This window comes from Melanaphis sacchari, unplaced genomic scaffold, assembly GCF_002803265.2.
Source record: "Melanaphis sacchari strain LSU unplaced genomic scaffold, SCAv2.0 Contig7_pilon_pilon, whole genome shotgun sequence".
NCBI lineage: Eukaryota > Metazoa > Arthropoda > Insecta > Hemiptera > Aphididae > Melanaphis > Melanaphis sacchari.
This window is the reverse complement of record NW_020271560.1, coordinates 3,064,644-3,088,835: the sequence shown is the minus strand read 5'-3', so window position 1 is coordinate 3,088,835 and position 24,192 is coordinate 3,064,644. Positions and strand designations below refer to the sequence as shown.

The 24,192-nt window shown below is 25.2% G+C and overlaps 1 protein-coding gene across 1 annotated transcript in view; it reads right to left on the bottom strand.

The window, feature by feature from the left end:
• Positions 1 to 3,889: 3,889 nt before the first annotated feature.
• LOC112601849 overlaps positions 3,890 to 24,192 on the bottom strand; it is a 114,132-nt gene continuing 93,829 nt past the window's right edge. The window contains exons 5-7 of the mRNA XM_025349671.1: positions 14,049 to 14,156; positions 13,843 to 13,902; positions 3,890 to 3,976 (exon numbers count right to left, since the gene is read on the bottom strand). Of these exons, the coding sequence (XP_025205456.1) occupies positions 3,890 to 3,976; positions 13,843 to 13,902; positions 14,049 to 14,156 (255 nt within the window). The remainder of the gene's footprint in view (positions 3,977 to 13,842; positions 13,903 to 14,048; positions 14,157 to 24,192) is intronic.

The following is a 24,192-nucleotide window of genomic DNA, read 5'->3' as shown; positions in this document are numbered from 1 at the left end:
CTGATTAATATATATAATATATACATGTATTCATAACGTAATGCTAACCTGATAATATGTACTTATGTGGTCCGATACATTGTAGCTACTGCAAAATGAGCCGTTTTTGTTAGAATATAATTTTATTTAATTATTGGAGATTTATTCACGAAATTTATCCCATGTTATTAATTAACAAAAATAATAATAATAATAATAATAATAATAATAATTATAATTATTATTATTATTAAGGACAGTTAATCTACCTAGTACAGACAAACAGTCCGACGCATTATCAGATGGTTGTCTAGTTAAAGTTTTGTTCTTAGTGATGTTCAATATTATTGTGCAACTTTTTTCAAATTTAATTTATCAATAATTAAATAGCGAAATATTATTCCAATATGAGATAAGAAAAGTAATAGATGAAGGAAAAAAGTCGAATACTTTTTTATAAAAATTTAAAATAGAGCATTCTGCATAATTTTTAAGGAAACCATTTTAGTTTTTAAAGATTATAATTTAATAAGACATTATTTACAAAAACATGTAGTCGAAATTGACAGAATTTTTTCGGAAGCAATAATTCTTAGAATTGAAATATATCTTTCTTTTTAGCAACTTAATATTAAAAAAGCTACTTCTGAGTCCCATTCAGTCATTTTTTCAGTTATGTACTGTCATTTTTGATTACGAAAAAATCAAAACCATTTTTGATGGCGAGTTTATTGAGGAGTGTTTGGAAAATATTGAAGATATAATGTGTCCCGATAAATAAACAGACTTTTAAAAAAATAGTCTGTCTTATAAGACTGTAAGCGGACTATCTTAAACTCACGGAAGCAGATTCTGGAGACGTTATTTAATTTTCAGAAATAAGGTGGCTAAGTCGAGGTAAAATTCTCAACAGATTTTATGATTTTCAAAATTAAACAAAGCCGTTCACGGAGTCAAAAGAAAAATCTATCATAGAGTTTGAAAATGAAAACTAGCTTATGGATTTAGCGATTTTAGTTGACACAACTGCTAATTTAAATGAGTTACACGTAAGTATTCAAGGTAAAAAATCATCTCATTTGTAATATGTTTCAAACAATAACTACTATTGAATTGAAACTTAAATAATGGAAAAGTCAAGTTAAGGCGAATAGTTTTATACGTTTCCTTGTGTTGGCTAAACACAATCTCAAGAAAAGCGAGAAATATGCTTCTTTGGTTTTAATTTTAATTAATAAATTTGAAAACAGTTTTCAAGATTTAGTCAACTCTTTGCAATTTTCGAAACATCATTCATAGTTGATATTACTGCTGTGGAAACTAAATTTTAAATGGAATGTATTGAGTTAAAATCAGGTATTCGACTCAAAGATAAATCTATTCAGTTATCTTTATTTAATTTTATAAATTATATTTGCCCAAAGGAACATATTCAGTTCTTTACGATCACGCATTATTCATGTCCTCGTTTTTCGGTGCTACCTATATTTATGAACAATTGTTTTCAAGAATGAAAAATACAAAGAGTAAGAAGAGTAAGAATCGGTCTTCTATATCAGACAAGCATATTGAAAGTTGTTTGCTTCAACTTTTATCTATCCGGATATTAATTTATAATTTTGATAAAAAAAGCAATTACAAATTTCACATTAGTCATATTATTTTTTTAAATTATTGTTTTCTTTTAATTATAAATAAATTTATTTTTTCCTCATAATTATAAATAAAATATAATAACTCGTAAAAATATTTCTACTAACTTTTTGTTTTGGTAAAATTATAAACAAAATATATTATTATTATTAAAATTTATGTGACCCACAATAATTTTTACTCACCAGTCTTCACAAACGATTGGATAAATTCTGGTATAAATAATAGTCGTTCAAACGAACTATTGATTTTTCGGTCGAAATAATAATAATTTTTTTTTTTATTATAATTAATTATTATAAATTTTATTTTGTCAAAATTTTATTTTTTGTTATACCTATATTTCTATATTTTAAGAAAAAAATTACAGTAAGTGTATTGTTTGTATGTTTTTGGTTAAATGTAGTATACTACGTTTAAAATAATAATTATAATTTTCAATATCTTATTTTCAAAAAGTAAAAAATAACCTTTTCTCCATTAACAAATAAACTAAACTTTTTCTAATAGTTCTCTACGGCTATAGCTGATGCATAGAATAAATTGATGATCTGCTGTAGCGAGAACGGTGTGCTGTGTGGTTTTTAATATTCTAATCAGCGAAGTGTTAATTTAGTTTAAATGTTTAATTGTAATACAGAGCGTTGTTTCTTGGTGACTCGAACCATCGATGATTGAGTCGTTGTCTTTTGGCCGATATATATAGGCTCGTGCGAAATGTCATGGGTGTTATTGTATCTATACATTGAATAATTGCAATAAAGAAACTGAGCGTAGGCGTAGGCGAGGTGGACGTGTGTAATAATTGTAATTATTTAGAAAATAAAAACGCCATTAATCATTAACGCGCGTAATAGATCTTTTGGGGACTTGTATTGTTCTTCATACTTAACCAATTTCATCTTTTGTTCCCGTTCACCACCAGGTCGAAATGGGAATTTTATTGATGAAAATTGCCAATTTAATGGGTTTTTCAATTCTCTTTAAGGATTATTTTCGTGACAGTGAACGATGATGATAAATTGATTATTGTGCGTTGCGGTCTATTTACGCGGCTCATGTAAACATATTTTTTTGAAGTCGTTTATTTTATACAACTGATTATCGATAGATGAAGAAAATACAATAACTGTACGTTTCAAACTCTATACCATGATGTTTCGTTTGTACACACTCGGATTAGTGAAAAGTTTTGAACTTAAAGTTCAGTCGGGTATAGAATTTAAAAAAATATATATAATATAGAATATCGAAGAAATAGTCCAACAATGGATTATAATGACTTATCTTTCAACGATAAAAATATTTTGTTAAGAGAGTGCGTTCAAATCTTCAAGATAAATAGGATTAGATCGGCCAAAAAAATATCTAATTTAAGATATTTACTAATGGCTGAAATGTTCGAGTACAAAAAAAATAAACGCAAGGAGACTGAAAGGCGGGCTGATAGGTTTGGTGTACAGGATAAAGAAGTTGAGGAAATGCCAGGAAAGGAAAAAAATACTAGAGAATAAATTTAGAAAAATATTTGTGAGCAATCCAAATATTTTTCTCCTCACGGGGGCCATTATTTATCGTAATGGTATACTTTATTGTGTAGGTACATTATAATATATTGTAACAAGTACCTATAACAAGTTTTATATGTAGTTATTTATTTTACAGTTTTTTTTCTTTTAGTCATATTTCGTTAATTCATTATTTATTTATTTTATCTATTTAATTAGTTTATAATTATTAGATAATTCAACCAATCTATAATGTTAATGAGTATGATTAAAGTAATTTTATCAAAATTAAATTTAAATAAAAAAACTCATATGATAATATTCACATAATTATAACGAATTTTCCAGATTTATTTTATCTTATGGTATAATATATAACTATGCATTTTTAAAACATAGTTTTCATAAAGTATGACTGAGGGGAAATGTTACCTTAGTATTTTCAATTACTCACAAGCAAAAATATTTTATGATATAAATTGTTGGTCATTGTTGTATCTGTAAGATTAAAATTTTTACATATAAAACAAAATATTAAACACAACGTAAAAATAAACTTTATTTTTATTTATTTATTATTACGGATTTTTTAAAAATTATTTTTAACCACAACAAATATGCAACATTTATTTTATAGTAGTTATTAGTATTCATTATAAGAAATCATCCATGCTTGAGGATAAAGTTGTGTCAGTGTCTTCTATCGAAGATATGGAACCGGGATAACGTCCGGGTCCCGAAATTTTACATCACAGTTCAATGGTCTCTGGACCTTTCCATGTTACTCCCAATCGCACCATATTGTAGAATTTTATCACGCTTAATAGACTCAACACCTGATCAAAAAAAAAAAAAAAAAAATTAAATTAAAATAAATATTTATGTAGGTATATATATATATATATATATAATATGTATGTATTTCAATTGAAAACTAATATTTAAACAAAAACAATTAATCGTTGAACTGGACTTAACGTATAATTAATACGATTTCACGCATAGTTTTTTTGTGTTGAATAAAAATAAAAATATCAACCAAAAATATTTATCTGTATTATTCGGAGTATAATAAATTTATAACATTATAACGTTATTCTCGTACAGCAATTTAATGCAATGTTCAATATTATTATAGATTATTGGTACCGTTTGGTCTTTATTAAATAAAATATGTATGATTTGGTATTAATTTTCAGCCAATTATTTTGGAAATTCATCAATAGGGCAATACACATTCCGGCTAATCGACGTGATAAATTAAATTTAGACCAATTTTTAATGATTTATATTCTTCGTAAATATTTTACTAATTTTCGATTATTAACATTGAATTGTCATCATTAGTTTGATAAAAATATACAGTCAGTGAAACTTTTATTGGCTAATACCTACCAGCGTATAGAGACGATACATTTTTTTGAACATTTTTAAAAACGATAGAACATCAATTTATTATATAGTTTCGTCAGTGGTTAGTGACACCACCTAGAACAATAAGTGTACGTCAATTATTTTTTAAAAAAAGAGCTTAAATCGAATATCAGGTGTCAGCGAGTTTTTATGGTGGTTTTGACTCTGCCTATTTATTTATGTTATTTATGGCTTTAGGGTAAATTTCACTTAAATGTGTTTCCAATGTTATGGAGTATATTAAATGAACTATAAATTCTCTTGTGATTTTTTTGTATTAAATTATTATTGGTCGATCATTCGATCAGTGGTTTTCATTTTTTTATTTTTTTATTTTTGAAATTATTTTATTTTATTATTGTCATTTTGTGGGTAATTCCAAATTCATGAAAATGTAAAACGAATAATATTTTATCTCTAGCTGTCAATATTGTATTAAGCATATTTTTGTCGAACCGTTGATAATATTTTATTTTGCGTTGTTCATGACCGGGCATATTAAATCGAACCTTGGAGGTGAAAGGGCGTGTTATGTGTATGCACAGGGTATGAGTATGTGTGTATCAGCGAGCAAAATTTACCAACATAAATCTCCCATCATAACAAAGGCTCTGATTAAAGGATTTTACTACGTGTTTATTAAAACGAGTCATCCATACCATGGAACTTTTTGTTGACACGCAAATTAAAGCGAAGAAGTCAAGTTGATTTATTGCATCGACCAGAAATGTTGTTAAAAAAAAATTCAAAGTTTTTGATAAGTAAAATGAGCAATGAGGGTTTTAAAAAAATGTAATTAGTTTTTAATTCTTTTATATTTTTAGCAAATTGTATGATCATTACCAAAACTTAAAAACACAAGAATTAAGATACGAAAAACATATTATAATGTAGACTTTTAGACTATTAACGATCTGATTAATTTATTATCTATTGCGAAATGATTGTAAAATAATTTAATTATCATCTAAAGTGCTTTACGGCAGAATTTCATTCTATAAATCTTAAATAAATTTGAACACAAATATTATATGCATAATAAGAATAAGAACACAATACTTAAGTTATCCACAAAATCAAATAAAATCTATTGCTACCTATTCTGTACTGGTGTTAGTCCGATTTTGGCTTTGGTGGCTAAGCTTTTTAGGATACTATACATGAAGGTATACGTATGATATCTTTAATGCCTCTAAAATGAATGGAAATGCTGACACAATTGACCGTATCAATGTAGAGCAACGTATAAAATAGAGTTTCAGCATTAATCTTTTATCCAGCTTGATTTATAAAGCTCGTAATTTATTGGAGCTGGTATATGTATATGGTCTAGTTTATTCGCACACTCACATATATAAACACATAAATTATCTATATAATATGCATAGGCCAACAATTATCATATCGACCTTTGAGTATGTTGGATACATTGTATAATAATGTGTAGACTATGCATCTTGTTATGGCCAATATTTAAAAGTTTAAGTTTTAATTTAGTTTTAATTGAATATGTAAAATAACTTTGGTGTGTAGGTTGTATAGACATCGTAGATCTATTAATGAAGTACCGTGTATATAATATTTGTACAGGAAATGAAAAAAGTTATATCATTTGATTTTTTAAATAATGAATTCGATTTGAGTAAAAAAAACTTAAATGTTTCGAGTTTCAAGGCGTATTATTATATTTTTTGAAAGTAGCATATTTATGCAGTATCAGAAGAGAACCTTAACTAAAATATGTCTGTACTGTACAATTTTTAATTCACGTTATACAAATAAGGTTTCACTTGATTTTTGGGTAACTTAAATATACTCTTTTTTTATGCGTATAATATTTGCGTGTACGTTTATTTTATATTAAAATTTAAAATTATTACACCATAAAACACTTTAAATAATATTAAATATAACAACTGTTTCGTAACAGATAATAAATTAAGTAAGATTGTTAATGGAATTATTGTATTCATTATTATGTGCACACAATTATACTTAGTTTTTGTTATTAATCTGAGTATTATTGTTTTGCACTTTTGAGTTATAAAAAACAAAAATATATTTTTAAGATGGTCTTTATTTTTTGGCGTTAAATTCTAAATATATGTATGTACTTTTGCTTATAGTGAAAACTATTTTACTGACGTTTGAGTTATTTCGAGAATCATTCTTTTGGTATTCAACAAAAATGATGTTCTTCTGTAAAGGTATATTTATCAAATTTAAGTAGAACATTTTTATTGATATGAAAGCCAAGTGTGTATTTTTGGTATTTTTTGTTCAATATTTTACTTAGTTCACGTTTTAACATAATTTATGTACAATATGACAATAAATTATAAAGTCTACTCTGTTGTTGCGTAATTAAAATACAGCTTCCATTTATTTATGTCTAAATTATTGGACAAAATGTATATGAAAAAAAATAAACAATGAGGTATTACTGATAACTTTTAGCATCCTCGTTTTGTATAGGCATCTACACGAAGAATAAAATGTCGTACGCAAAAATACACTTCAAGGTACAATAAAAACTTGTCTAATTATAAGAAGAAAAATAATGAAAAAAAAAAACAAAACAAACGATTTCGTAGAACTTAAAATAATCCACAAAATCCTTTATACTTTTCCTACCTCACTTGCGATTTTGAAAACACAGCCTCCTGTGTCTTACGACGAGAAGTATTTAATTAACGACGTACATATACTTTTTTTCTTTTTCTATAGTAAAAGTTTGTTATTGTTTTACCGAGTGGGATTAATGCGCACTGTTTACGTTATTCAATGTAGGCCAAGAGATGCTAGTGAAATTTTCCTTGTACGTACAAGTTCGTTTAGAAAAACAATTCCATGAATTGTAACAACTAAATTATGGCTAAATACCGCTATAATTGTGCACACAAGTCAACGAAAAGTCTATTATCATTAACTAATGAGCCAATACTATAATATTATTATACATGAATATAAAGTATAGAATAATAAAGTAAATATAGCCTACACAAAAAAAAGAAAATTGGGATAATAAAGAAAAAGAAGAGAAACAATTAATTGAAAAACCATACTGATGGTAATGATGGCTTTCACGTTGCAGTTTAACTTCTGTTTGGCTTATCCGCCGAAAAATACTAATTTTTTTTTTTTTTTTTAACACGGATATTTATTACACGGATACACGGTAAAACTTAACATGTGTGTGTTTATGTGTGAGCAACACACAAGTACTAATAAAAGATATTAAATTATTTTAAAATCCGATGATGAACGGTAGTTACTAGTTATATTATACATAACGTATCGTCGTATCATAATAATTATAATATGTATAAATGATGCACAGATATGCACGTGCTGCGAATCAGTGGCGCATTTATCATTTTATTAAAGGGTGTGTCGTCAAAATTAAATTATATTACTACGAGCATATATGAAATAAAATATAGTCAATGTTATAAATATATATGAAAAAAAAAATGATCTAATAAAAACAATCAGTCAATCGAGACATTTATATTTAATATACCTACTATATATTGTGTAAAATAAATAACATAAGTAATAGTAATATATTTATACTTATTATAAATATATATATATATATATATATATATGACGCGTACTAAAGGGGGAAGTCATAATATACTCCAAACACCCCCTTAGTAGGTACACGCTACTGTTGCGGTGCATGCACCTCTTACGGTGATCAGAAATTTAGCCGGTTTGATTAATAGCTGAGTCTGATATAGACATGATGTTTGTCGGAACTGCCGTTTAACTCTGCAAGTTAAATCTGACGCATTTTAATCGACTACCGTATAACATAATATTTGCATCTTTATTGTTACTCGCGCGATTTCCGCGTATACTCAAAAATATAATGCGTCGCAATTCTCGCGCTATTCACCGTCGATTAGTGCACCGAATATTTCTTCCTCGGAAAACCTCGCCGTTCATTAGGAACGTGCTTCGTTTGTACACACATGAAACACAAAACATCTTAGCCGTTCATTTCATCCCCATATTGTTTCTACTAATGATTTCATCTCGGTGTATTTTTTTACAGAACGCTTTTGGCATAAGCGCCCAGATTGTTTATAATTACAATGTACGCCGTCGACATGCAATAAATTAACGGAGACACAACAATACAATATTATAATACGAACGCGTGAGCCTTTACACTCACTCTCGACAACTTGAACACTTACGCGTGCTGCTAAGGGTGATAAATTTAAAATCCTACACATTTTCTTTAGTTCAGAATATTATCTATTATATACTATGTGGCCTTAGTAGGGTGGCTCTATCACTCGAATTATTTTTCAAAAATTGCCCCCGCCGTGCTGACATTTCGTTTATATGAACGTTTCTTTCTTGATTATTTTGAAATCTGTATTTCCGAGCGTTTTATAGGTGAATATCATCAATCAACGATAGGAGACTTAAAAGTTTGATTATTATTAAATATGTTGGTTGAATAGTAAAATTGCACTTAAATTTAATTTTTTGTACAGGTGCAGTAGAATCTCGATTATCTGAACAATTAGGACCACACCTAGTTCGGATATGTAAAAGTTCGAATATTGGAAATTTAAAAAAAACACAATGAACAAATCTTTACAACACAGTTAAATATTTTACATTACATATTTATTTTAATTATTATTAATATTTTATTGGAATTATATACATTACATTATTAGAAATACATTATATACTTAGGAACATATTATGTTTATTACATTTTTTTTGAAAAAAATTATCGATTCGAGTGCTTCAATAACGTTCGGATACGCTAATTGTAGATTGGATAATAGAGGGTTTGTATAACGGAGGTTCGGATAATTGAGGCTCTACTGTATGTATTATTATTTATTAATAATTAAAATAGTTCGAATACAAATCGGTCATTTTTTATAGATAGCATATTTTTTTCCAACCGAGTTGCCATGGAAACCTAATATTAACAAAGTTGATATATTGATTAGTTATAGTTTGAGTTATATGGACTGATCGTAATTCGATTATATCGATTATAGGTACTCTTAAGGATTTCGCGTTTAATATTTCGTGTTACTGTTGTAAAAGCAATCAAACATATATAAATAAATAGATAAATAGTATTTTGTTAACAGATTTCGTATTACGCGATAAATGGAAAAACATTAAATCATAAAAATAGGTCTCAAATACTAAGTTTTTTTTTTAATTAAAAAAAAAAGAAATACTGTAGTTATTATAATGACTATTGCATTGAATAATTTTACATAGTATGTGTAGAAATTTTACGAAGAAAATCAACCAATAGGGAATTCAGGAGGTTGTGTGTAGATAGAATATGAATTCCCATTCGAATTCTAGTTTACCTCTAACACTACGGCCACTGACTCTACAGAGTTTCTCTAGAGGAATTACGAGTATATAACTGAATGTATAAACTTTAAGCCATTAACAAAAAGCCCTGATATTAAAGCATTATAATGGAGAGCATATTAGTGGTGTAGCGTGGGTATCAACTTAGTATATGCATTTAAAATTATAAGTCAATGCATTTGTGGAGGTCTTCGCCTCGGTTAGGTTATCCCCATTCAGTTTTAAAAAATAAAATTTTAAGCACTCGCAAGTTTTTCATGTTTAAAATTTTAATAATCATATAGTTCTGTAATATTTGTTTAAAAATTAAACATTTGTAAACAATATAACTCTTAGGCCTCCACACGAGTACTCGCTCAGTGAGGCCTAGTAATATTTTTTAGAATATTATCAAAAAAAAAAAAAAAAAAAAAAAAAAATAGTCATTATGATATAATACCTACACAAAAATAAATCGCTTTATAATAAATTAGTAAGACTCGTAAAATAATTTGCCGAATTCGTCAAAACGTTTAGGGAAACTTTCGATCACTTAATCATAATTTTACAACAAAATATCTCAATAAAAAAATAACATACATGTCTAAATGGTTATAATAACTGTTATAAATTTAAAAAACGCAGTGTAGTAATGTGTGAATCGATAGTGTATACAATACTGATCATGCATACACGTGACGAGTACACGACCGCGATGTCTATGAGCGTTCTATGTTTTGTTATCGATAATATTGGTAGCAAAATATATAAATTATTAATGTCACTGTACGTATACGACCGCTAACGTGCATACTGCGCACATAATAAAAAAGGTAAGTACTATAAAATAACGTTATATGATATTATTATAGTGCGTTGGGGACTACTAAAATATAGTCATATCTACTCTTAATGTAATGTCATTACGTATCGCGTGGCATGGCCGTGGTGTCACGGATTGATCAAACTTCACGAACTATGAAGATAATACATAATATTAAATATGATATAATATTATAAAATACTATGTAATGTAATGATAAACAAAAAAATCATTTTTCAATTTTGAAGTGTACCTATGCTGTGCACGCTACGCCACTTATGAATTTATATAATACATATTATATTTACGCTTTGTTTGGTGCCACTCCGTCTCAATAAGTTTAAATATTATTATTTTAACGTGTTTTGTGTGCAGATTTTTTTTTTAGCGACGAAAAACCGATAAATCGAATGAAAATATATTCATTTTTCGAGTTACCTATTGTTTTGAAACGGTGGTTGATGAAATATGCTTATAGGTAAGTTAATGGCAGTGGCGCGAATTACAACGAACAACACAACACGTTAGCTAATGCTGTGGGTAATGTATGACTGTATGATTACGCGCATAACTACACGGGGATGAATCTATTGTTTTGAAAAATGGATATTTTTCTCCGTAGCCCAAGAGATTTGGACCAAGGTTATTTATCGTTCTCGTGAAGAATACAAAATTTTCTTTTGAGAATTATCCCTATTTCTTAACTGTCATGGAAACAGAAAACCCAACATTTATTTTTATTTCATATACCTACTTTTCTTTTGGAACTATCCGATGTATGCATGTATGCAAAACATATGCGGGCGCATTCACAAATTGTTATTATTTTTTGCCGTGTTGGCGGTGATTGTGGCATTGGTGATTGCATTGCATTAATATTATTTGTCTACGTTTAAATTTGTCTTCATTAAGTAATAGGCTTGTGGAGAATTTAAAATGAAACTTGACAATAAAACATTCAATGTTTCTTACATTCACCATAGTTTCCACTTTTTATTTTTCCAAACACGTAATTTTCCGATCTAAAGCTATATTTTTCGATAAAATCATACTTATTTTAAACAGGGTTAATACGTATTTTAGATGAAAGCGTATCTTGTAACTTGTATCCCTACACAGTAAGTTATGGGAAGTATGTAACCAGCCAAGCCAATGTATCGAGTGTTTCATAACGTTTTTTCATCAAAAGACACTCAATACATCAAAAACGTTCTTCGAAATTTAAATTTGTTTTCTAATAACTTATAATTTTTATTACTAAGAATAATAGTGTTTATTTTATAATAACAACTTGTTATGGGAAAATTAATTTTATACATAATATATAATTAAAGGGGGGGGAATAACAAAGTAATAACAATCAATGCATAATTTATAAAAGTAGCAAATAATTTAGCATAAATAAATCAATTTTCAGTGTTATAAAAATTAATTTCTTATATTATTAGAAAATAAACTCAGATCATACATAATGAGAGTTAATTAATAATTACGCGCATACAAAATGCGTCACTTTTATAAAAGCATTGCCTGAGATGATCGGCCTACACCTCTCTCATTGTAATATTTTACTGTATGATGTATAATAATCCACGTACAGTACATTTTCATAGCTTAAATAAAAATCGATTTCATAAGATAAACTAAGAGTTAATATTAATAGCGTATATTATAATGTACTTGACGAACAAATTAATTTTCACGAATCTATTATAGGAATATGATGAGCACATTTTTAACATTCTGAAATAATTTATTTGAAAATATTGTTTGTAGTAATAAATTATAAATCAAGTATTAATGAATACTACTGTATAAGATTAAATTTACGATTTTGATTAAAAAAAAAAAAAAAAAAACTGTCAAAGTCTAATGAAATATCCGTTCAACTATCCTCTTTTACTACTCTTCACAAACCATTTAAAAATTAATAGAAAACTTATTGAGTTCAATCAATAATAGTCAGATATACATTTTTTTTTTATTATTCATTTTTGTGTAGGTTTACTGTAAAGTGATAGATATAGCACGTTGGAATAGTGAACAGAAATTTATTACCATTGCTGGGTTATGAAGGTAATTTGGCGGTTTTTCGAGAAAAAAAATGTAGTTTTATTCATATACGAACTATCATAAACAGTGTCCGGGTTCCTATAAATTACTACTTTGAGGGAATCATTATTTTGCGTTATGTGTGAACATTCTTGTTTAAAGCAATAAAAAATACATTTATTGCAAAGTACTATTGTATTTGAGATAAAGCCAAATGTGAAATGACAATTATTGTAGCGGTGGTGAATTTCGGAGAAAAATCATATTAATAAAATTCATGAGTTTTAGTACTTCTTTTTTATTCATAAATAGTTTTCCAAGAATATTACTAAGGAATATTTAACGTATGTATTATTTTTGAATATAAACATAAATTTGTTTTTCTTTCATTTTTGCAGCAATTTTTTTTCGTATTTTTTTTTGGTACAGAAATAATAACAATTAATACATATTTCCCTAACATATAAATCGTTTTTGTATTTTAAACTACAACTAATTTTGTTTCATAATTATTAAACCAGACATTAATATTTTATTTTTGTTATTTAAATACTACAATAATAGCAAAATTATAGTAAATTCACTCTATGCATATTATTATAGCTCAGAAATGTTTCTTATTTGTCATATTTACTCCTAATATCTAACCTTGCCACTCTCAAAATTTCTCTGAATCCCCTAAGTGGGCTAAAATATAACTGGTGTCATGAATTACTGAATGATTAATGACTAAAAATGTAAATTAACAAGAAAATAGAAAATAAAAAGTTAAGTTAGTGTTATCACTGGGTGACCCATCACTACTCTATCATACTACCCATGTAAAAAATAAATTCTGTTATCATATATTTCTTATTGTTTCTTAGTGAACAGATTAAAAAAAAAAAATTGTTATATTATATTCATGAGATGAAATAAATGCCTTTTTACGTCATTTTATTACAGATGCATAATAACAAAGAGTAGTGATGTAAATGGCCATAAATATTTATTTTATGAAAGAATGAAATAATTGATTTTATGTAAATTAAAACTTCACAAATATATAATGCGCTTACTTACATTTAGTACTGCCCGTATCAAGTAAAACGTCACTTCAATTTTGCAGAGCGAGTCGAATTTCTAGAAACAATAAATGATTTAATGTTTGATTAATAATTCTATATATTCGGTGCAGAATTCGAATAATTCATAAGATATTTATTTTGATATCATGATATTATTGTATTGTATTTATGTATATAAACATATTTATGTTCATAACTAACCTTATTTACATGGTCTCTGAGTACGTTCGAGTAAACAATGGCGACCGCTTCGAGTGCCATAAAAGTTATGAGACCGACAATCCAAGGTACGATTAGGGATACTCGTTCCTGAAACAAGAATATGCATTTATTTAAATATTCATGGTTTTACAATGATGACGTATTTAAACATTAATTAAAAAATAAAAAATAAAATTGTATATAAACATATTTATGGTTAGATTATCTGCTTCGAAAGTTTCATACGCTCCATTGTGGGTCATACATTATTTAAACATAGTAATTATTATTTTATTATTATTTCATATTGAAAATGCCATACATTACATAAAACCGAATAACTGTTTTTTTTAAACATATTAGTCTTCATATTTCTAAGTACAATGTATAAAACTAAATTGGGCCAATGTTAGCGGAGCATTACGATAGCTCTAACATCCAGTCATCTCTATACTTTCAATATCTTATCTCTAATTTAAATTTTGTATTTATTTTACAGAAAAAAAAAAAAAAATTAAATTTACTTTTATTCAAAATTTCACGGAAATAAGGAGCTCACGTTTTGGTTTCATGTATTTATGATTGGTTTAAAAAATTATGTCACGTGCTCACGGAAGACGTGCTGGGCGATCCACACGTTTAAAATCAACGTTTCTTTGTTTTTGGGAAGTGGGTAATTAACTAATATGTATATATTATAGTGTATACTAGGTACCTGGAGAAAAACGTAATTATAGCTATTTGGTTTGGTTTTAAGTAAATAAATTTTTATCTCTGTGAAATCGTTTTTATTTTAATATACAAACAATCGCTACCTTACACATATGCCGTATACTAGTATGATAAATGGTAATAAAAATGTTCGATTCACCAAATCGATTAAACTGCGTAATAAATAAATAATTCACGGTTTTTTTCGGATTTTTTTAAAATAATTTTTATAAAAGTGAATTTACGGCAGTATGCGTGATTAGTTTTGAAAATAATTTAATTTAATTTATGAACTGTTTAATAAAATATACCGTAACTGTGAAGTATCCCAATTAGTAAAGTGTCTTATAAAATGTTGAATGTCTGTAAGTTTATATTTATTTATTTACTATAATTGTTTTAAAATATAGCTATAAGTAATACAATATTATAAATTAAAAGAACATACTTAAACATTTTTAAACATAATAATCAATAGGATTAGGATACAAAGTTTCAGAGTTTTAGAATTGTACAAAACGTATATTTTTTGTATAATATATAGGTGTATTAAATAATGGAAAATATTGCACATTATACACTTTGTATCGTCATGTTAAGTTTACAACGGGAGTCAGGAGAATACAATGGCCCATCCTATAAATACATACGTACCGTTATTTGCTTAGAATGCATATGAGTATGTGCCCTCCTTTTATAATTTGATATATAATTATTTGAACTCTGTTTTTCGAAATATTTAAGTATACTTATTTACCATATTTTCAGATACTTGTAATTTTTTTACCATTTAAAAAGTGTAAAAAATATTTATATAACCATCCTTTTTCACATTGATATATTTATATTTGTTATAGATCTCAGTTATGGGTTTACACAGAATTCAAAACATATAGAATGGTTATTCTTTGTTTATTCTATCAAACTACTAATATTTTTAAATTTGTCTTCACACATATTATACCTAAACCTATTATTACTGATTATTAGGTATTGTCCTTATAGTAACAACCTTAGCTGAATTAATCAAAAAAACTCATTATAAGATAATCTTATAAATTATTTAAGTAAAAAAGGTTGCCTATAAAATAGAATCATTATCATTGACTTATCTACTATACCACCCTACATTTTGAGTCGTTTTCCTTTAAAATCTATGATTTTTAATAAGTTACGATAAAAAAATATATTTTACATATCACGTCTACGATTAATATAGTATCATGATATATAATACCACACACCTTTTTTCGTAGGTTCTTATTAAGTTAATTATAAAAATACTTAAAAATAACGATATAATATTATGTCGAAATTTCTATACTGGACGAAAGCAAGGCACGATAGCTAGAGGGACGTATAATGATTTTTAGTTATAACAACTAAAAATATATAATAACTGAAGAAATTATATTTTATGTATTATAATATTTACGTGATCTGAGAATATTATTTTGCTTTATTGCAAATGATTATGTTAGTATCTTAATTTTGAAAATTTGGTATGTTAAAAAAAACACTTTCTTTATTTGTTTTGTGTTAATATTAAGAATAATATTTTACTAGTATAATATTGTTTAAGATAAACACGCAAATGCTGAAAGTTCTGTCCGCAATAATGTCAATATGTAATAATATATATCAATATATTTTCATCGTCAGTTTTGAACTGAAACCTTACGAATATGTTTCATTGTGATTGTATCCATTAATTATGTTGACACGTTAGTAGTCATTAAAATAGCGTGTACCCTTTTAATTACCTACTGTGACCAATATTTGAGTATGTAATCGACGCGCATAATATTGATTTAGTCGTTTCGAGTTCGGATAATATTATATAGGCACGCGTAATTGTAAATTTATTTATTGTCTTCTTTACTTTTCTCATGTACTAATTACTGCTTTGTTCTGTCGTGTTATTTATGTCCGACGTCATGTGTAAATCTAATTTACCGACTATGTTACGGCCTACGGGTCAGTACATTAATACATAGTAAATAAATGAAAAAATTGGCTCATTTATTTTGTTTTTTTACATTTAATCTCTTAAATGGAAATACATTAAACATTTATGCTGGACATATAAACAATAAACTGTATAAAATGCATATATTTACTGGGTGATTCCTTTAAAAGTGAGCAGTCATTATTCATTAGACGTGTCAAAAAGTATTTACATTTTTTACTGCTCTTTACTACCTTAAATCGCTATATATTTTTTTAAGTTTTTACCGTTTTAGATTGAAACTTTAAGTTTTCAATTTCATATTCTGATAATATTAGTTGAACTAAATATAATAGTTTATAATACAATGTTATTAATGTTTAGTACATCAAAATTTTGAAGGGAATTCTTGTAGCACTCAATTTTGATCGTCAAAACGTTAAATACTTTATGACTAATTAACTACTTGCTGAGAATTTTGTTTTTTATAATTAAAAATAATTCTCAGAAAAATGTTCCACTTTAGGATATGAAATTCAAAATGTAAGTTGTCATTCTAAGTATGAAAAAAAATGATGAAGACACAAAAACAATACAAATATTGTTGTGTAATGAAATTTAAATTTTCAAAAAAAAAAATATATTTAAAATAAATTGTTTATGTATTTTAAGAAAATGAATGTTGGTTGTTAAAAGAATCATTTAATATAAATTTCTGTTTCATTATTTTGGTATGATTAAAAGCCGGTCTATAGCTTTGTGAATTTATTTTTTGTTTAATACATGTTTTCTGAACTTAAAAAATTACATAGTTATAAAGATGTTTTTACATTATTCATACAAATTGATTGTATCTTAATTGCATATTTTATTTTGAACTACCTACTACTAATAATAACTTAAAAAGTATTTTTAACGTTTTACTATCATATTTATTACTTCTTTCAAAACGTGTACAAGAAAGTTAGTTTTTATATTTTCATTATTTTATGAGCTTTTATGATGAACACTCTTTGATATCAAGGAGAGAGAAAATAAATATAAATTTGAATTTATAATTTGTATTAAATGTTAATTTAGATAGGCATTTGAAAAGAGATACTAGACTTAAGTAAATTTAAGAATAAATAAGAAGAATCAAAATTATAACATTTATCAAGTCGTAAAGTTAGTATAAATTAAATATTTAAAAAATTTAAAGAAGGGAAACAATCGAACAAAGTAAAATACCTTTTACAAGGATTTATAAATACATTTCTGTTGTGAATATTATAAATTATAAAACTGTGAACTAAAGTGCTTGCTGTAAGCTAAATTTACATTTAGCGTTGGTATATACTGTATAGTACTTACATATTATTATTTTTTAGATTATATATCTTAATTTTCATAATTTTTTTTTATTTAACGATTAAATTATGTTTTACGTTTGTAATCGACTAAGATATATTGAGTAATGAGACTTTTTTTTGTAATGAGCCATTGTTTTCGTATTAATAGCTTTTATATTTTCAGTAGTTCAAACGATATAAAAAAAACGAGTACAAAGGTTTTTAACCTATCATGGTTTGTGGTTATCGTAACTTTGTGAGCTTATAAGCTATAACTAGTTCTAGTTTAGTTTTGTACTGGAAAACAGAACATGACGTTGTATGTATCTGATAATAATCTGAATTATCATTATCAACTATTTTATTCTTAAAATTATTATAATTATATTAAAATTATTCAAAAAGTTTAATAAGTAACTAATTATTTTATACATATTAATAAATTTATTTATTTATATTGTTTATTAATGTAGATTTTAGAGAAATTTAGAAGAAAATAAATTTTATCTACGTATATAAAAATATATAAATTACCATTAACAAAATGCAATAAATAAAACTATGAATACAACTAATACAAGCATATTATATAATTGATTGTCAATGGAAGTTCAATTATATAACGATAATTGATGAATTTATGAATTACTATTATTGATGACATTTAGCAATAATAATCTATATATACTATCACAATTGTGTACCAATTTTATATATTTTATATTTATTAAAATATCAATAAGTAACATTTTATGGTGATATTTTTGTTAATGATATTATTAAACATTAAAAAGTCCATAATGCCGAAAGATAAAAACTAGGAAATAACGTAAATAAGTTTCTACTTTCTATTCATTTTTCAATAACTACGAGTATAATTATATTAATGGTTTTAAAATAATTATATTGTAATTATTAGATTGAGATTTTTCGGTTCAGTTTTTCGATAAAAAATAAAAAGTATAATTTTGATGTATTACATTTAAATTCGAATTAAAAATAAAATGGTCCTGATATGGTATTTGTGAATTATAGGGAAATTGTAATGTTTTAGATTATACAGATGATTAATGAGCATTAATATATATTTTTATTTGAAATATATACTTAACAAAATGTAAATTTTCTAGCCAAGTACCTAATGAGAATAATAATTAATATTTATACGTAAAGAGTTGTATGTTTTAAACTTTCAAATCTAATAATTGTGGCATAATTTTGTTTTAAATTTATTTTTTATTAGATATGATCATTGTATTACCTGAATACTGAATAATAAATAATATGGTTTACATTTTGAATCACTGAAGAATTTTATCTTAGAAAATATAAAACTAAATGTTTGGATAATATTTTGTTTAAACGCCATTTAATTTTATATAGGTATTTATTTATTTTATTAATCCTTTTGTTTGTTAGATGAATATATGGTTTAATATTTTATTTCCAAAGTGAATTAATTTGAATTAATGTGGACAAATGTTTATAATATTTATAGTTCTTTGACATTCATAAAATGAATACCTTATAGTATATGTACATGTTTGTCATTAATTTATCATAATCATAAAGGTAAATAAAATATATTTGTAAGTTGTTAGTACATATTTAGTCTCTGTGAAAAAAAGAATTAAAACAGAGACCTTGGTTTTGTGTACCATATTATATAACTTTTTATTTAATAATAATAATTTATTTTTTAACTGCTAAATTATTGATTTAATTTTATGAATACAACTTAAAAATGGAATAGCTTGTACTTATTTTATTTGTGTTTCAAAATACTACGTGAATATTATGTTATAAGTATTTGAAATTTCGAATTTATCGTCATAAATATTATTTTAAGTTAAGAATAAAATATTATTAGATTTTTATTTTTTTATGTATCTAATTGGAAGAGTTTATAGATAAATTTATAATATTAAAATAAAATAAAAAGAGATAAAAACATAGTGTAAAATAATCAATAAAAATATAAATTTAAAAATGTATTTTCCTTAATTTATACCAGTATTCAGTGACTTTATATTATATTATTATATACTGTATACAAAGAATTTTGTTGCTTAAAAGTAGTTTATACATATTTTCGGAAAAAAAATTATTTTTGGAAACAGTGCGTAATAAACCTAATTTTTTTGCTCAATAATTTATATTTTTATGTTATAATTGTTGTTTAAAAAAAAAAAAATGTAAATTTAATTTTATATTAGTTATGAGGAAAATAGTGTTTATATATTACTTAAATTTGTATAATATATATTTTCTGGACTCTAGTAATTTTTTATAAATTAAGTAATAAAAAGATAAAAATAGTAAAATTCATCAAAATTATAAGCCTCTAATTTTAAATTTTTGCGTGGAACATTTTATTTACTCTTACAAATTGAATAATAATATTCAGAGATAAATCTATGCTTAATTTGTCTGATGAACGGATAGTTCATAAAATGGTTTTATGCTTAAATACTATAATTTTAACACTCGTCATAGTACATAATATACATTTATATATTTCGTTTGAAATATACACACAAATTCACATATAAATGTGGAATATTAACATTTTATTTATTTTTTTAAATTCAATATGAGTTTAATAAAATAAACGTAATTTTTACTAGTATACGTATATTATTATCCAGACGAGAATATTGGTTTTTTGTTTGTTAGTTGGGAAAAAGGGGGTGCTTTGATGACATAAAAATAATTAACGTCAAGATTTTGTCACGAAACCTATTATAGCATGTTGAAACCTCTGATGTGACATTAACTTATCGAAATATAATTAACGACCAGTAGAAACATAAAAAAAAAAAAAAAAGAAATTGAAAATGTAGCAAAACTTTACTAACAAATTATACTTAAAACATTTTTTATCATCAATCGGATATTCTGTCTTGACCTTGCTAATTACAGTTACTTTTAACTTTTTCATATTTTTTTAAAAATGATGTTATATTTTATATTTTACAAGTCATAAAAAAAAAAAATTAAAAAAATGCTGTTTTTGAAATAATATATTTTTTATTATAACTGTATCAAATAATGTCTGTAAGCGCACTGTTAGAAAAAACAAGAGCTTACAGCCGTTATTTTTACGAAATATTATACATTTTAAATATTAATATAAAAATGCAATTAAGAATTGTATGCATTTTACTAAAAATAAGTATGTTTTTTACGCCATAAATATTGTTGGTATTACATTTTAATATTATATAATGAATTAAATGAAGGATTTTTTATGATGTTCGAACGATTAGTTTTGAAATTAAATTTACTTATTTAGATTATTTCACTTTTTAAAGGTTATAAATGGTGATGTTAAATATACCATGTTTATTGAAAATATATGAAGATATTGGAGAATAACTTAAATTAAATCAATTAGTTCCTATTCAATGCAATGAACTACAAATATATCAAGTATCTATATTAAATCTCAAAATATATTTTTTGATAGAAAAAATGTGATCAAATAAAATTTAATAGGTAATTAAATAAATGTTGTATTTAATGTAAATAGTTGTTATTTGTTGAGATATAAAGACATTTTTAAGTATGAATAATTTAATAATGTATCATTAATTATTATTTAGTAAAATTCTAAATAATTGTCATATTTATAAATTTTACTGATTTTAGGGTCTTTGTAAAACTTTTTAGATTCTGATTAGAAATGGATCTGGGTGAAATAAGCTGTATGTAACAAATTCTTAACTACCTGGTTTTTATATCTGGTTTGACTTGTTAATTTAATATTTTAGCACTGTGTCATATTATTTTGTATAGTCATTTTTGTGTTTGTTATAGTTTAATGAAGAATATATTTTTTTTTTTAGATCAGTCAAGGTCTTTTTGTTTATCTTAAGTAAAATAATTTAATATATATATATATATATATTGACATACATAGCTATATATATATAGCTTGGTTTAAATCGTAGCAAATTCTATTGATGTAATGAAAACTCTGTTTTGGAAAATTAACATAAAATTGAAAACAAGCGTTAAGTTTTACAGTTTGATTATGATTGATTATCGTCTTGTAAATGAAAAAAAGAACGAATAATGCCTCACATAAGTGTGGAAACCATGACGCAGATTGATTGTATCTTTATGGGAAATTTTGAGTTAAGATAATGCAGTTTATTATATACGAAGTACATTGATACGATGCAAAAGCAGGAATGTATCATTGTGACGTAGACTGATGTATGAAGGAACTCATTTACGAAAAATAAAATAAAAAGCAAACACACCACTGATCCAGGTAGGCTATAAGCTGATGTATTACTGGGGTCATTGTGTTGGAAGTGGACAAAGGTGAGGTAGTTGTGGTTAGCACTAAGGTTAAACCACGTCGAAGTAGTAACGGCGTAACGACAGGGGTAGTGATATGTAAACTTAATGGTTTTAATTACAATAAGTACTTGAGGCTATGATGATTATTTGACCGTATCTAGTACAATAATATGGAGCATTAATTGAACATCAGCTTTGCGACAAATGTAATTAGAATAGTGACTTTAGTTACTAAAGATAACGTTACTCTTGAAATTTTATTTCTTTAAAATTCTTTGTAATTTACTACGTTAGATATGAAATGATTTGAAAGCAGTATTCTAGATTATTTTATTTTGAAAACGTTACTATATTTGAACCATTTTCAGCGAAATCTACGTTCATAAAGAGGTATTTTTAATTTACATTAATAATAGAAAAAAACGAAATTTTAATTAATATTTAGATGCTTGAATAAATGCGTACATTTTTAATTAAAAAAAAAAAAAAATTATACATAAACATATTTTCTACATTTTGTACTGTTTGAGTTTAATAATCTTTTTGGAAAATTAGTGTTTAGAATATGTTTAGGTTAAGCACCTAATTTATTTGGTACCTACTTTAGCAATTATTCAATCTCATATAATATCTAGTAGATCAAGTTAAATTTTTAATAAGAAATCAAATTACAAAGTTTTAGAATAAATATATAATAATAGAACCATCATTAATATCTTACTAAATTATAAAATTATAGCTGATATAATATTTTTTATGATAGTAATATTTGATATTCTAACCAACGATCGAAGAATATATTACATGGGGAACTATCATTGTAATAACTAATTATAATATGTGAATAATTAAATTACTATTATTAAACTATTGAAGTATTGAGAAGGTTATAGCTGATGCAGAACAGAGTTTAAAAAACATTAATACGATTAGCAGTTTAATTGGTAGCACACTTGATACTTTTACAGCTATATATCGACATTTTAGAAATACTTGAATATTTTTTAATTACTTTTTTGCTCATTAAACTATCGTTAGAAAAGTTGTGAAATTTCAGGGAATTTAACTTGGCGAGAATATTCAAAAATGTTTTAAGTTAGCCGAGAGTATAAAAAAAACATACATGTTATATTATCTAATAATATGGTATTTCAAATTGTAAGCAAATAGTTAAATCACAGATGTAAAACAAAAAAAATGTGTAATATTCTTTTAATTGTTTAATATTTAAATGCGATTATAATAATAGAAATTATTTTAAAAATGTATTAAAAACAGCTGAATTTAAAAAAAATCATTATATACTTATTATTTATATTTTTTAATTATAAAAATATACTTATGCTCAAATATTTAAAAATAAAACGAAAATAACCAACGCATCTAAAACTTATTTTTATACAAATCCTAACAAAAAATACATCTAATCTCATATTGCAGCGTTAGTCAACATAAAAATACAATTCTTGCATTGAATTTCCGATAACTAATATCAACTCTACCAACTTTAAACAATGTTTTGCATTTTCTTTAATTGTTGCAAATAGCAACCTAGCCGAATTGAAAAAAAGAATAAGTTTTATTAATTGTCATATAAAGATTAAACAGCTATATAATCACTAATGGTAGTGTACTTAGTTTAATTTTCATATTTTATATTTACATTACAAATACCTAAAGTATATATATTTATATTTCTTTCAAGCAAACCGTTAGTTGATAATTTAAATAATTTAATTGATACATATCCAATACTATAAATCTAGAGAAACTTAAAATAACCTAACCTAACAGTTATTCTATGGTTATAAAGTGACATAGACTCGTAGTTACTGCCTTTCAT